The sequence below is a fragment of the Scyliorhinus torazame genome, chromosome 13 (genome assembly GCF_047496885.1).
Source record: "Scyliorhinus torazame isolate Kashiwa2021f chromosome 13, sScyTor2.1, whole genome shotgun sequence".
NCBI classification, from domain to species: Eukaryota; Metazoa; Chordata; class Chondrichthyes; order Carcharhiniformes; family Scyliorhinidae; genus Scyliorhinus; species Scyliorhinus torazame.
Window position 1 is genome coordinate 151,935,580 of NC_092719.1, and position 16,812 is coordinate 151,952,391.

At 46.5% G+C, this 16,812-nt stretch overlaps 1 protein-coding gene across 1 annotated transcript in view; it reads left to right on the plus strand.

The window, feature by feature from the left end:
- The window catches only part of tafa4b (TAFA chemokine like family member 4b), a 549,050-nt gene extending 533,262 nt beyond the window's left edge, over positions 1 to 15,788 (plus strand). The window contains exon 5 of the mRNA XM_072472294.1: positions 14,683 to 15,788. Within this exon, the coding sequence (XP_072328395.1) occupies positions 14,683 to 14,715 (33 nt within the window). The 3' untranslated portion in view covers positions 14,716 to 15,788. The remainder of the gene's footprint in view (positions 1 to 14,682) is intronic.
- The last annotated feature ends 1,024 nt before the right edge of the window (positions 15,789 to 16,812 follow it).

Sequence of the window (16,812 nt, forward strand, 5' to 3'; positions counted from 1 at the left end):
ATTGGAGCTATGCGGAGTCCCCGAGGCCAGAGTTACTTAGCAAACAACAGAGGCTGCAGACTGAGTTTGGGGTGTTGTCTACAGGGAAGGCCTTAGAGAAGCTTAGAAGGGCAAAGGGTGCAATTTACGAGCCAGCAGAATGCTTGCACGACAACTAAGAAAGAGAGAAGCGTCTAGGGAAATAGGAAACGTAGTTGATGGGGAGGGAAACCTGGTGGGGGACCCGGTAGGACTGTACAAAGTGTTTAGGGACTTCTATAGCAAGCTGTACACCTCGGAACCCCCCACAGGACCGGAGGGGATGAGGTGCTTTTTGGACGGACTAGCCTTCCCAAGAGTAGGTAGGGGGTTGGTAGATGGGCTGGGGGCCCCGATCAGGACCGAAGTAGTACTGGGGGGCCTGAAGATCATGCAGTCGGGTAAAGCCCCGGGGCCGGACGGATACCTGGTGGAGTTTTATAAAAAGTTCTCCGAGATAGTGTGGCCAGTGCTGGTCAGGGTGTTCAACGAGGCAAGAAGCAGAGGGGTCCTACCCCCGACGATGTTGCAGGCCACTATCTTGTTTATACTGAAACGGGATAAAGACCCGGAGGCCTGTGGGTCCTATAGGCCGATCTCTTTGATTAACGCAGACGCTAAGTTACTGGCCAAGATCTTGGCGTCTAGAATTGAGGACTGTGTACCGGACGTGATTGCGGAGGACCAAACCGGGTTCGTAAAGGGCAGGCAACTGGTGGCCAATCTAAGGAGGTTGCTCAATGTGATTATGATGCCCCCGGAGAGCAGGGAAGCAGAGGTAGTGGTAGCAATGGATGCCGAAAAGGCTTTCGACCGAGTTGAGTGGGACTATTTATGGGAGGTGCTGGGACGTTTTGGGTTCGGGGTAGGATTCATTGACTGGGGTAGGCTGTTATATCAGGCCCCAGAGGCTATTGTGAGGACAAACAGGATGACATCTGACTACTTCAGACTGCACCACGGGACTAGACAGGGATGCCCCCTCTTCCCACTGCTGTTTGCGCTGGCTATAGAGCCACTGGCAATTGCTCTGAGAGCTTCAAGGGACTGGAAAGGGCTGGTCTGGGGGAGAATGGAACATAAAGTCTTGTTATACGCGACAGACCCATTGGCGGGGATGGACGGAAAGATGGAAACCCTGAGGGAATTTGGTTGGTTCTCAGGATATAAATTGAACATGGCAAAGAGCGAGCTGTGGATAGTGCAGGCGAGAGGTCAGGAGAGTAGGCTGAGGGGGCTGCCGTTCAGACTGGTAGGGGAAAGCTTCAGATATTTAGGGATACAAGTAGCGTGAGACTGTTGGTGGAGCAGGTGAGGGACGAGTTCCGGAGATGGGATGCGCTCCCACTGTCATTGGCGCGGAGAGTGCTGACGGTGAAGATGTCGATTCTGCCGAGATTCTTGTTCATATTTCACTGTCACCCCATCTTCATCCCGTGGTCCTTCTTTAAGAGGCTTGATAAAATTATCCTGGGATTTGTTTGGGAGGGAAAGTTCCCAGGGGTGAGGAAGGCGATGCTCGAGAGGAACCGAGGGGATGGGGGCTGGCGTTGCCGAACTTTAGCAACTACTACTGGGCAGCTAACATAACCATGGTAAGGAAATGGATAGTGGGTACAGGGTCAGTTTGGGAGCGGATGGAGGCTACTTCGTGCAGGGGCGCTAATTTGGCAGCCTTGGTTACGGCGCCTCTGCCACTCCCGCCGGCATGATACTCCACCAGCCCTATAGTGGTGGCGACTCTACGGATCTGGGGCCAGTGGAGGAGGCATATAGGGGAAGTGAGAGCATCGGTTTGGTCCCCAATCTGCGGTAACCACCGATTTGCCCCGGGGAATATGGACAGTGGGTTCCAATTATGGCGGAGGGCGGAGATTGCGAGGATGGGCGATCTGTTCCTGGAAGGGAGCTTCCCGAGCATGAGGGTGTTGGAGGAGAAGTTCGGGGTGGCAAGAGGGAATGATTTCAGGTACTTGCAGGTGCGGGATTTTGTACGCAGATTGGTACCATCCAATCAAGCCTCCCATCAAGGGGGATCCAGGACAGGGTAGTTTCCAGAGGAGAGGTGGGAGAGGGGATAGTCTCCGACATTTATAAAGAACTAATGCGGGCAGAGGAGGCACAGATCGAAGAACTGAAGCTTAAGTGGGAGGAGGAGCTCAGGGGGGAGATAGCGGATGGCATATGGGCAGACGCTTTGAGTAGAGTAAACACAACCACAACATGCGCCAGGCTCAGTCTGATCCAGTTCAAGGTCGTACATCGGGCCCACATGACGGTGGCCCGGATGAGCAAATTCTTTGGGCTGGAGGCAAATGTGCTAGATGTGCTGGAGGACCAGCGAACCATGTACGCATGTTCTGGGTGTGTCCTAAACTAAAGGGGTACTGGCAGGGATTCGCACACATCATGTCCCGGGTGGCAATGGGTCCTGAGGTGGCAATTCTTGGGGTTTCGGAGGACCCGGGAGTCCAGGAGGAGAAACAGGCCGGCCTTTGCTTCCCTGGTAGCTTGGTGACGAATACTGTTGGCATGGAGGGACTCAAAGCCCCCCGAAGTCTGAAGTATGGCTTTCGGACATGGCGAGCTTTCTCAGGCTGGAGAAAATTAAGTTCGCCTGAGAGGTTCGCTGTGAGGGTTTGCCCGGAGGTGGCAGCCATTCGTTGACTTCTTTGCGGACAATTAAATGTCAGCAGGGGAGGGGGGGGTGGCAGGGGGGTGGGAGGCGGGGTTAGGGTAGCGTAGAGTAGGGGGTTGCCTAGGCAGGTTCTTGCGCGAGGGGAGCCGATGCTTGCATTATGTCTTATTTGCTTTTTGTACACTACGGTATAATGTTGCTGTTTTATATGCCAAAAATACCTCAATAAAATTGTTTATTAAAAAATAAATAATTTTTTTATTTTCAAGTATGCATTAATAGTCAAGACTCTGTCAGAGGCAATCTTTGTTCAATCTGATAAAATGGCATCTGTATTTAAAAACCCCTTTCACACAATAGAGATAATTCTACTAGAAATGGTTCTGTAACACGTCGTGGTTTTCATATTATTGAATCTGCACTGTTGGTATTTGTTTTTGTTTTGCTGACATCCTAGCATCAATGAATAGTATGTTGTGATTATTTATATACAATAGAATCCAGATTCTCAATGATGATTTTCCTTTCTCAGGCATTGTGAATAACACCATGCTACCTCCTTGTCAACATCTCCCTACTTTGCATTGCACAGTCCTGTTGCTCAATCAGAGTCAACTGATGGGCTGATTTTCAATCATGACTTTAAAGAAGTTGTTTATGCCCAACTTATGTATTGTCAATGCTACCAGTCTATTATTGAATGCTAAAGGAAGCGCCATATGGTTGAACAATTCTGCCAGTGCTTTGCTAGCCAGTCCATATAGATGAAGAGATTAGCCTCCCCATAGCAGGTACAGAATGGTTTGTCATACTAAATTGTTTTGGCAACTGCTGTTTGCACTTGCCAACATCCAGCACGCAATCATTGGTGGCATTAATCAGAGCCCCCTCTTTGTGCTTCTGACAATGTTGCTGATTTTATTTAACTGGGTTATCCTTGAAGGTATCCTTAAAGTAAATGGGACACACATTCCATATCGCTACTTTTATATCTAACATATATCAATGTTGTTTTTAGCTTTTCGTTACAGTAAAAATATTAAAACTTATCTTGTTGTATGATCCTTTCAGTGAGTCACTGAACATTTAAATTAATTTAAAAAGCGACCAGTCTCCTCGGGGGTCATACCAAATTGAGGACTCTTTTCAGGGTTCAAAACCACAGGCTGGGACTACACTGGGATTTGCCAGTTTAAATAATATTCATTGAAAAGTTAAAATGGCTATGTCTATTGCTGAAGCATTCCTCAAGAGAGAGGAGACCTGATTGTGAGTGCCTTGCAGCAGTTAACAGAGGTTCATTTGAAAGTGATAGTGGAGAAATTGAAAATAGATTTGAGTAGACACTAAAAAGGCAAAAAATTATTGAAGTGTTGGTTTAACAAAAGCACTCTGCGAAAGAGAAGACTAATCCAAATAAATAACAGTTAGCTAGGACTAAGTTACAAATGAAACAACTCTAATAAGAAAGAGATAGAGAAAAGCAAACATTTGAATTTGAGAACGAAAAGAGAGATGCAGAAAATTTGTTTCGAATGAAAGAAGAAAGAAAGGGAAATGAGAAAACTTGAATTAGAAATTCAAAGGGTGAAAGAAAAGGAAAGCCTTGAAGAGAGGGGGAATCCAGAAAATCCAAACTGGTCAGAAAAAGGCTTTGGTTGGAACATTCTGGCCGTCACCCTGGCGGGACTTTCCAGTCCCGCCGATGGCGCACCCCTGTTGTGTGTTTCCCGGTGGCGAAGGGTGCATTTAATGGGTAATTCCGTTGACAAAGGCAGAGCCAGAAGATCCTGCCACCAGCCAATGCTGGCCCGCCTCCTGCCGCCACAAAGGTGCAGCAGGCACCTTGGTAAATCCGACCCTTTGATCATTCAAACAGGGATTAGCAGAGAGATGTGATGATGAGTCAGCTTTAACTCCTGGATCTAATATGGCAAAGATTATTCACTTAATGCCTAAATTCAATCAGGACATGTATTTTGTGACTTTTGAGAAAACTGCTACAAAGGCTGAGAGAAATTTGGACAATATCAATGCAGAAAAATAGTATTGATGGATGGACAGAATTATGAATCTTGAGCAAGGTTTTGAAAAACTGAGAGAGGTGGTGTTTCTCGAAGAATTAAAAACAGTATCCCATTAGGAATAAAATCTCACCTAGAAGAACATAATGTTCCTAAGATAAGGGAAGCTGCTGTTTGGCTGATCGTTACAAACTATCGCACAAACACATAGGTGACCTTTCTTTGCAAACGCACACAAAGCTGGAGATTTAAGAGAAATGATAATGAACAAATTTCCAATTACACAGAGAGGGGTAGCAGGAATGTACAGAGGTTCCGCAGAGAAGTATGGAGGATAAGTATGATTCAAGGCCATGTGAAGGCAGATTGCTGCAGATTGAAATCCAAAATGGTAGCATTTATGAGCATGCATGCACCATTAGGTGGCACTAGTTATTAATCAGTAGCTTTGAATGTATTTACCATTGGTAAGAATCAAACATTGAGGATTATAAGGAAATTGAGAGACATAGAGAGTAAGATAGAGGCAACCAGCCCTCCACCTGAAGCAGAGAAATACCGATCCTATCATTCATCATGCAGCTTGCAGATGGGAGCTTCTCCTCAGACAGAAGAGATCAGGGGCAAAATTCTCCAGTATCGGCGCGATGTCCGCCGACCGGCGCCAAAAACGGCGCTAATCAGTCCGGCATTGCGCCGCCCCAAAGGTGCGGAATCCTCCGCATCTTGGGGGGCCGAGCCTAAACCTTGAGGGGCTAGGCCGGCGCCGGACTGATTTCCGCCCCGCCAGCTGGCAGAAAAGGCCTTTGGTGCCCCGCCAGCTGGCGCGGAAATGACATTGCCGGGCGCGCATGCATGGGAGCGTTAGCGGCCGCTCACGGCATCCCCGCGCATGCGCTGTGGAGGGAGTCTCTTCCGCCTCCGCCATGGTGGAGACCGGGCGAAGGCGGAATGAAAAGAGTGCCCCCACGGCACAGGCCCGCCCGCGGATCGGTGGGCCCCGATCGCGGGCCAGGCCACCGTGGGGGCACCTCCCGGAGCCAGATCGTCCTGCGGACCCCGTATCCCGCCCGCGCCACCTTGTCCCACCGGTAAGAGAGGTGGTTTAATCCACGCCGGCGGGACAGGCATTCTAGCAGCGGGACTTCGGCCCATCCAGGCCGGAGAATCACGGGGGGGGGGCCCCGCCAACCGGCGTGGCGCGATTCCCGCCCCGGCCGAATCTCCGGTGCCAGAGAATTCGGCAACCGGCGGGGGCGGGATTCACGCCAGACCCCGGCGATTCTCCGACCCGGCGGGGGGTTGGAGAATCTCGCCCCAGGTTTGTGATGATTTAAGGGAGGCTAAAAGATTTGCCTAGCTTTGGCAAGAGTTGGGGTTTCAGCAATGATAATGCCATAGAATGCCAAGGAGCAATGGTTAGATTCTCTCTTATTGGATATGGTCATTGACTGGCACTTGTGTGGTGCAAATGTTACTTGCCACTTGTCAGCCTAAGCCTGGATAAGTCCAGGTCCGCTACTGGACTGCTACAGCACCTGAGGAGTTGTGAATGGAACAGAACGTTATGCAATCATTAGTGAACATCCCCACTTCTGGAAGGAAGATTAATAATGAAGCAGCTGAAGAGTGTTGGGCCTAGGAAACTACTCTAAGCAACTCTTGCAGTGATGTCCGGGAACTGCGATGATTGACCTCCAACCACCACAACCATCTTCCTTTTTGTAGTTATGGCTCCAACCAGCCAAAGGCTTTTCCCCTGATTCCCATTGACTCCAATTTTGCTGTGGTTCCTTGATGTCACACTTGGTCATAGGCTGGCTTGATTTCAAGAGCAGTCACTCTCACCGGAATATTGTCTGAGTGTCTGCAGTGGTCAGTGCCTACAGCCTTTTCTCGCTATCACTTTTTATCAAATAGTCAACAATAGCGCAACACAAGCAATTTCTTCTTCTTAGCAGTCAAACTTAATTTTATAATTATGATAAAACAACCAAAAAATAGCTAAATGTTAGCCAGCAGCTAACCTGTAAATGCTGAATGATCATTTTGAATAGCCCTGATGAAGAACATTTCATTCCTGTCAGCACCATGAGTTGCGCAGTGAGTTCAGCACATGGTGGGCCAGGCAATGTGACATACTAATATCATAAAAAGGTCTTCAAAGAAGTGCAGAACCTTAATTTGAATACCTTATTCAGTATTTTCCATCGCTCTTGCAGGTGGTCTGGATGCCTACTTCTAAGATTAATCTAATGTGGTAGAAGTGCATGTTCGACTCAAAATGAGTGCATTTTGTCTGCCTGGCAAATTTGACACTTATGCATGACATTTGCAACATTGATTCTATCCAACTGGTCACTTCTTCAAAACATTCTGGTAAATTTGTTAAACATTTGTCTTTTGTGAATCCATGCTGGTGTTAACTAATCCATGCTTCCCTAAGTGCTTTCAAATTTCATTTTAAATTATGGATTTCAAGGGTTTGCTCACAATTGACATAGCTCAATTTAAAACTTGGTGTTCCACTTTGTAGAGAAAATAAATGGGAAGAGTAGCCTAGGGAAATACTATTGCCAAGAATGCAGCAGCTCTCAGAACAACAGAATAATTTCAGATCAAGAAGGTTGCTTTGAGTTATAAAATCTGCTGAAGTGAACTCTGACCATCAATTCCCCAGATCGACTTAGTCTGAGAAAGGACTACTATTGAATTTTATCAGTTCTCTAAATAAATTTGCCAAGAATATTCATCACCTGAGCTAAATAAGAAAATAAATATTGTGATACTTTAACATAACAAGCTTATTCAATGTTAATGTGCTTGGCATTTGGGAAAGAGTACATTTTGCTACATGTTTGCCCTGGAAATTTAATGTATCACTATTAAAGAGTAACATAATGGTCAGAAGTGATCAGATCAGGGCAGTCATGTTTGTCAGAACTTGGTGCATAAATGTTAAGAGGAGATTAACCTACAATAGCACTCTTTGATTTAATACAGCTCTGAGAGTCTTCTGCATTTATTAAGATTTAACTGGAAAATTAGAGGATCTGGCTTGTGTTTTTAATTAACTTTAATTTTAACCTGGTCTAAGTGTGATGGCGGGACAGAATCGGTGGACTTCTATGACAGGAAAATTGGCGCAGCTCCCGCAGCAATTCATCAATCGTTAACGGGCTAGCTAGCACTGGTGCCATGTGGAACATGCACGATTCCTATGAGAAACGGTGTCGGATATGCCAGAGTTGGGATTGCCACTTGAGAGGCTGGCAAATTGCAGCCACATATTAGCACTCCACTCCCCGCACACACTTATCCCAGCCAACAAGATGGCATTGGTTGCACTGGAGTGCGCCCATCCTGTTGATGGGTCGGCTGGGGCCAGAGGATACCTAGGGGGGTGGCATGGGAGGACTACCATACAACTCGTGGAACTAAGTTCACAGTAGGCAGTCAGCAGCGTGTGGAGCCACATGGCTGCCTTGCAGGCTGCGGCAATGGTATTCCATGCCCCTCCACCCTGACCCCATGGCCCTCCTCCTGGCTGTTCCCTGCTACTTCCCCGGCCCTGGCAGTTGCTCCCCGCAGGCCAGCAGCACAACTGTCAGCACACTATAGTGATGCTGGACATTTTTCGTACACCCTCTCTCTCCCTTGGCAGCTACGGTGCCTGTTTCCTGATATTCGAAACCACAAGTGAAACTCACCATCGGTAATTCCTCCTGGTGGAGACGGAGCATCGCGGAAGCCCTGGTGAATACCGGGTCAGGCCCGCTAATTATATGCGGACGCCATTTACTGTATGTGCAGAGTAGAACGTATTGACGCCTCTGTCAAGGTACTCGAGCATGGCATTCTGGTGGGCGCCACTTTTGACCTAATGACTGATTCTCCACCCCATCACCTTTCCCAATTTTCGTGTCGGCCGTCAGAGAATCCTGCCCAAGGTATATGTTCAGCTTGCTACTGTACAATCGTTGAATGTGTTGTGTGTAGATTGATATACAGATATGTGATGAATGGAGGATTTTAGGAATATTGGACTCTAGATATTGGGGCAATTTAAGGGATAAAAGCCTGGGGCTACAGTGTGTTTGACTGCAGTGGTCATGTTTACAGAAAGGATTTTGTTTTGCAGGGCCTGGGAGCCTTTAGGAGCCAGAAGGTGAAATTGACCAGAGGAATTTGGTTTTCAGTCTGGGCTAATGCACTGTGGTTTGACTGGGAAAGTCCTGGAAGAGGCCTTTCGGCCTTTCGAGCCTGCTCCACTATTCATCACGATCATGGCTGATCATCCAACTCAATAGCCTAATGCTGCTTTCTCCCCATAGTCTTTGATCCCATTCTCCTCAAGAGCCAAATCTAGCTGCCTCTTGAATATATTCAATGTTTAAACATCAACTCCTTTCTGTGGTAACAAAATTCATTCAGATCAGGGATCCAATTTTATGTCAAAATTAATTCAAGAAAGTTATGGATAGCTTAGGAATAAAACTATTTAACTCAATGGTGTATCATCCGGCACCACAAGGCACATTACAAAGATGGCATCAAACTCACAAAACCATGGGCGGGAATCTCCAATCGCTGATGCCAAAATCGCGTTTGACGATCATTCGGAGAATCCATTTTTACACTGGAATCGGGGGCGGCGCCGTTTTCCCGATGCTCCGCCCCCCCAAATAACGCGCCCGCCGTCGGGGTGGCCTTAGGATGTCACCTGAGGCCCTCTCCCGATGCTCTGCCCCTGATAGGACAAGTGCCCGATGGCGTGGGGCGCGTGTTCTCTCACTTATTGGGGACCTCATGTGGTGGCTGCGGACTGTGTCCAGCGCTGCCACAGTCGGGGGGGGGGGGGGGAACCGTTCTGCTGGCAGGGGAGGCTTTGGCGGGGGCTGGGGGGACTGTTGGGGGGTGGTTACAGAGAGGAAGCTTTTGGCAGGCCGGGTCCTGTTGTGCGGCATGGTCACTGCAGGCCACCGCCGCGAGCATGCACGGCCATGGACCTGGCCATTCTGCGTCTGTATCTGCAGGTAAAGCCGGGTGTGTGGCTGCTAGCCCCCCACCATGCGAAGCATCGGTATGGAGGTGGCACCGACTTTTTGGTCGTCAGACCAGACGGATCCTGCGGATATAGCCGCAGAACCGGAGAATCCAGCCCGATGTTGGGGGCCATAGCCTGGATTATCCAGAAGATTGGGATAAAGCAATTGCATTTGTACCATTTTGTATTAGGAATGCGCCTATTGAATCAGCTAAATTCTGTCTATTTGAATTAATTTTTGGTCATGAGGTGAGAGGACCACTTAAATGGATCAAAGAGAAATTTGCAAGTCAGGGGTCGGCGACTACATTGTTGGACTATGTGCAAACTTTAGGGAGAGATTAACTAGGGTTGGTGAATTGGGTAGGACACATTTAAAATTGTCACAACATGTAATGAAAAAAGAAGCAGATAAGAAATCAAAAATTCTTAATTTTGTTAGGTAATTTGGACATTCTGAATTCTCCCTCTATGTACCCGAGCAGGTGCCGGAATGTGGCGACTAGGGGCTTTTCACAATAACTTCAATCAATGTAAGCCTACTTGTGACAATAAAGATTATTATTATTGAGTCTTTACTGACCCTATCGCTATAACCCCACCTAATTTTTCGACAGTAAGGGACAATTTAGCATGGCCAATGCACCTCATATGCACATCTTTGGACTGTGGGAAGAAACTGGTGCACCTATAGGAATCCCACGCAGACACAGGGAGAAAGTGCAAACTCCACACTGTCACCCAAGGCTAGAATCAAACCCGGGTCCCTGTTGCTGTAAGGCAGCAGTGCTAATCACTGTGCCATCAGGCTGCAAGTACCTTTATCAGACAGGCAAAGAAAGTTTTAGCTTTTGTGTTGCCAATTGGTCTGTATCAATTAAAGGTCATTGCATTTGGAATGAAGAATGCACCAGCAACATTCCAAAGATTAACCAACAAGGAGAACATTGGGGAATTTGAAATTGGACAAAGGCATGAAGAAATGTTTCAATTTCGGAGATAGCAGGTAGGGTGTGCAGAGATGGTCCATTTTTGCAAGATGGTCTTGATTGGCTGACAACAAATTTAATATATCTTTCCTACATCGAGACTGGAGGCCTGCCATTTCATAAGGAATCTGCCATTTGAGAGAATAACAGTCAAGCGTTATAGATGAAACATGGCAACTTAATGCAATGGCTGAATAATAGATAAAGCAAAGAAAACTGATTTCCCAATAACAGCTTCACTGGGTTAAAGGGTTATTCTGTTTGGAGTGAAAGTTAACAAAATCATTCACAATAACAAGAAGAAGTCCTGAATAATGTTCATTTATTGAGCTGCTTGTTTGCTATTTTTTAATTATCAACTCTTTAACTCATCAAATAGTTCTTATGCGATTTCCATTTCTGTTCTTTTTGGCTTGAGCATGGGAATCAAAAAAAAAACACTCCTTGAGTGTAATTGGCTTTAGAAACCATAGGACACTGCATTTAAAGTTATTATGTTGGAAAAGCTAATAGGCAGTGATCATTTTCATTACTGCTGGATTGGATTGGATTTGTTTATTGTCACATGTACCGAGGTAAGTGAAAAATATTTTTCTGCGAGTAGCTCAACAGATCATTAAGTACATGAAAAGACAAGGAAATAAAAGAAAATACATAAAAGAAAATACATAATAGGGCAACACAAGGTACACAATGTAACTATGTAAGCACCGGCATCGGATGAAGCATGCAGGGGTGTGGTGTTAATGAGGTCAGTCCATAAGAGGGTCGTTTAGGAGTCTGGTAACAGTGGAGAAGAAGCTGTTTTTGAGTCTGTTCGTGCGTATTCTCAGACTTCTGTATCTCCTGCCCAATGGAAAAAGTTGGAAGAGTGAGTAAGCCGGGTTGGAGGAGTCTTTGATTGTGCTGCCCGCTTTCCCCAGGCAGCGGGAGGTGTAGATGGAGTCAATGGATGGGAGGCAGGTTCGTGTGATGGACTGGGCTGTGTTCACGACCCTCTGAAGTTTCTTGCGGTCCTGGGCCCAAGCAGTTGCCATACCAGGCTGTGATGCAGCCAGATAGGATGCTGCCATGACAGAAATATCACCTTCACAGATTGGAAGGTTTGTGAGTCAAATACAAAATGGCGGCTCCAACAGCAAAATGTGGTGAATTTGGAACTTGAGAGGAATCAAATGATAGGAAATGGTTAATATTTTGTCGAAAGCAGGTGCACGTTCTCAGAGGCTGTACCACAAACAGGCAGTATGGTGCTCATAGACTCTGATCACATTTCTGATCATAGGTTCATCTCCCAGCAGAGCTTGGGTTCAACCTGTATGTGCACAGAGTTTGTCAGATGTTCTTGCCACCTGCTAGATGTCGATATCCATTTTCATTTACTACACCTCATGGAGATTCACAGTCCTTGAAAGGAGGAATTTGTAAAGGAAAAGGCTAAATGGTCACCCCTGGCTTGTGAATCTGTGCAGTGAATTGCTTCTCAGGGCAGTGCAACTGCGTCCAGTTCCAATCTGACTGCATCAAAAGGGGCACAGAAAAGGATTTCCTCAGTGCTTATGAACAATACATGTTCAATGTCATTACTCTGCTGGTGAATCCCAGATCCCAACAACTTGGATGAGGCAGACTGACTGGAATAAAGGAAGTCAAAGCTGCAAGTCCTCTGTGTATCTTTTCTCAATAACTAATTTATGAGCATTTGTGTGGATAAGCCTGGATTAGAACAGGTGTAGTCAGAATGCTACAGAATCACATTTTGGAAATTGCTGCTGTGTTTTAAATGAAATTATTCCTGAATGCTCCGATATTTTGATCAAGTCCAGACTGGACTTGTGGTGAGCTTCAGGCACAAGAGGGAGGAATTGGCTTGAGTTCTGGGGCAAAATTCTCCCCCAACGGCGGGATGTCCGCCGACTGGCGCCAAAGACGGCGCCAATCAGACGGGCATCGCGCCGGCCCAAAGGTGCGGAATGCTCCGCATCTTTGGCGGCCTAGCCCCAACATTGAGGGGCTAGGCCGATGCCGGAGGGATTTCCGCCCCGCCAGCTGGCGGAAATGGCGTTTGTTGCCCCGCCAGCTGGCGCGGAAATGCGGCGCATGCGCGGGAGCGTCAGCGGCCGCTGTCAGTTTCCCGCGCATGCGCAGTGGGGAGAGTCTCTTCCGCCTCCGCCATGATGGAGGCCGTAGCGGAGGTGGAAGGGAAAGAGTGCCCCCACGGCACAGGCCCGCCCGCGGATCGGTGGGCCCCGATCGCGGGCCAGGCCACCGTGGGGGCACCCCCCCGGGGTCAGATCGCCCCGTGCCCCCCCCAGGACCCCAGAGCCCGCCCACGCCGCCTGGTCCCGCCGGTAAATACCAGGTTTGATTTACGTCGGCGGGACAGGCAATTCCTGGGCGGGACTTCGGTCCATCCGGGCCGGATAATCCAGCGGGGGGTCCCGCCAACCGGCGCGGCCCGATTCCCGCCCCTGCCCAATCTCCGGTACCGGAGACTTCGGCGGGGGCGGGGGCGGGATTCACGGCGGCCAACGGCCATTCTCCGACCTGGCGGGGGGGTCGGAGAATGACGCCCCTGATGTTTTACTGTGATTGGAAAATCATTATAATAATAATCTTTATTATTGTCACAAGTAGGCTTACATTAACACTGCAATGAAGTTACTGGTGTGAAAATCCCCTAGTCGCCACACTCTGGTGCCTGTTCAGGTACACAGAGGGAGAATTCAGGATGTCCAATTTACCCAAAAAGCACGTCTTTCTGGATATGAAATATCTCAGCATATCCATCAAAATCTAAAGTACCTTAAATGCCTCGAGTACCACACCGACATCCACAATAAGATATCGCGCCTCAAAGTTGAATCTGTTTATCATAGAATTTACAGTGCAGAAGGAGGCCATTCGGTCCATCGAGTCTGCACCGGCTCTTAGAAAGAGCACCCTACCCGAGGTCAACACCTCCACCCTATCCCCATAACCCAGTAACCCCAGCCAACACTAAGGGCAATTTTGGACACTAAGGGCAATTTATCATGGCCAATCCACCTAACCTGCACATCTTTGGACTGTGGGAGGAAACCAGAGCACCCGGAGGAAACCCACGCAGACACGGGAAGGATGTGCAGACTCCGCACAGACAGTGACCCAAGCCGGAATTGAACCTTGGACCCTGGAGCTGTGAAGCAATTATGCTATCCACAATGCTACCATGCTGCCCACCTTTCAGCTCATCTTTTGCAGATGTGGGTGTTACCTCTGTGTAGGTTCATCCCCTTTTCATTATTCTTTTAAGGCTGTATAGTTTACTATCATCAGTAAAATTCAAAATTATTTAATTGCTGAGAACTTCGCATAAGTTGTGTTTCTATCTGGTCAAAAATATTTGATGTCTGACAGCAACTACTATAACCTGTGTTTATTAATTTCTTAATTTTGTGATTGTATAAAGACCTTTGAAATAGGTCTGTGTAATGTCAATGTGGCAGGGAAAAGGCACAACTGCAATCCAGGATTCTTATTTACCATCTGTCGTGTATCAGTTATGCAACTTAAACTGCCTTGTTTAATTGGGGCGAAGCCAGCTGAAACAGGATTATTATTGAGATGGTTTCCAGCATGGCCTGTTGCCTGGACTGCAGTGAAGTGATAACCTGCTTTCTGTGTATTAGTGAACTATCTTTGTTTTCTCAAACTGTCTCAAGTAGTCCGCACAAATTGCAAAAAATGCATGAGTCAGAGCCCGCTATTAGAAAGTCAGAGCAGGGGTCAGATAAGATGCACTGCCACTGATTTATATTGTACCCTTTGTGGGCATTCTCTACTATTAAAGGAGCATCTGAGTCTATTGGGAACATAGTTATTGCAGTGAAAGAGCTGTTCATTTGTCTTTCTTTTAAGAAGTTTACAATGAGTCCATTATGCTTCCTCTCACTTTCATTATGTTTCCTTTTTACTGTTTTACAGATTAGTCCTTCAAGCCCATTGCAACATATGTAGGAATCAGAGCAATTCCACTATGCCAAATATCTCTGTATAAATGCTGCATCTGTGTGGTCATGGTGCTTGGGACAGATCGGAAAGAATGATGCTACGCTGGCAACCCTTCCACTTGCCTGAGGATTGGCACACCAGGGATTTCAGCTTAAACACTGTACATCTGTTGTAAAACGAGCAGAATGTATTGCAAAGTATTTCCCAGTACTGAATGTTATAGATTTGGTAACATCTGTATTGAATATTCTGGATTACACTGAAATAATAACTATTTATTTTCCCTAATTTTTAATCTCCTTGTATTGAGCAATCTTTATTAAGCTTCAGCAAACCATTGATATGTAATTTGAAGTCTTGAAGATGCCACTCAAAAAGATTTCTTTCATTTATTACTATTGTACAGGGTAGCATATTTTGACTAGCAAAATAAGGAATTGTTTCCTGTCAAGATATTTTGAAATAAGTGCCCAACAGCCTTTCTTGTTTTTCTTTGATTCTGTCTGATGAGATTGCAGACCAATTAATGGAGATGAAAAGAAAACTAGTTAAATCTGAGGTTATAATGGAAAACGCTGGAACTGCATAGCTAGTCACTCAGCATCTTTTTAATTAATTCAAGGGATGTGGTGTTGCTGAACAGGCCGAAATTTATTGGTGTGTGACTTGGAGGGGAACCTCTAGGAGGTGGTGTTCGCATGTGTCTGCTGCTATTGTCCTTCTAGGTGGTAGAGATTGTGGGTTTGGAAGCTTCTGTTCTAAATGTCTTGACAAGTCACTGCAGTACACCTTGTGGTGGAGTATGCGAATGTTTAACATGGCAGTGAGGTTCCGATCATGTGAGCTTCTTTGTCTTTGGGTTTACCAAGCTTCCTGGGTGTTTTTGGAGCTGCACCCATCAAGGCAAGTGGAGAGAATTCCATTGTAACTCTAACTTGTGTCGTAAAGATGGTGGAAACGCTTTGGGGAGTCAGGAGGTGAGTTACTTTCTGCTGAATAACAAACTTCTAACCTGCTCTTCTATTAATGCTCTTTGATTAACAGTTTTAATGTGGCTGTTGCAGTTAAGCCTTATGATTCATGACGTTGATGGGGGGGGGGGGGGGGGGGGGGGTGATTGGGGGGGGGGGGAATGAAGAGATAGAATTCAGTGACTATAATGCCATTGAATGTCAAGGTAGAACAGTTAGGTTCTCCCTAGTTACTGATGGTTGTTATCTAGTACTTATATGGAATGAATGTTATTTGCCATTTATCAGCTCAAGTTTGAATGTTGTCTTGATGTTCCTCCATGTGGGCACGGATGGCTTCACTATACAAGGATTTGTGAATGGAACTATACCTTGTGCTAGGTATAACTTCAGGTGGTAGTGAGCTTTTCCCTTGATTCTGACTGGTATCAATTTTGCTAGGGCTTCTTGATGTCACACTCTGTAAAAAGCTCTATTGATGTTGTCAAAGGCAGTCATTCTTACTTCACATCTCTTTTTCCTATGTTTGGACCTAATGATTTTGGTGGAACCTAAACTGAGCATTCATAAACAGGTTATTGGTGAGTAGCTGTTACTCAATAGCACTATTGATGACACTTTCCATCACTTTGCTGATGATTGAGAGTAAATTGGTGGGGCAATAATTGACTGGATTGAATTTCTCCTGCTTTGTGTGGACTGGACATATTCAGTTTTTTAGATAGTTGCCAGTGTTGTTGCCTTAATGAAGCAGCTTAGCAAGAGGGTGGCCGGTTTTGGAAGATACTTCTCAAGCACTATAGCTGTGATGTTGTTGAGACATTATATACCTTGCATTCAGTTGTTTCTTGACATCAAGTGCCATGAATCAAATCGGCTGAATGGATCTGTGATGGGAGGGACTCAGGAGGAGACTGAGATGGATCATCAGCTCAACAGTTCTGGCTGAAGATAGTTGTAAATGCATCAGCCTTCTTTTGCACTTATGTGCTAGATCCCCCATCGTTGAGGATAGGGATGTTCATGGAACTTTCTCCCCCCCACTCCATTTGTTGTTTTTATAACCAGCACTATTCATGACTAGATACAATGGTACTGCAGAACTTTGATCTGATCTGTTGGTTGGAGGTCA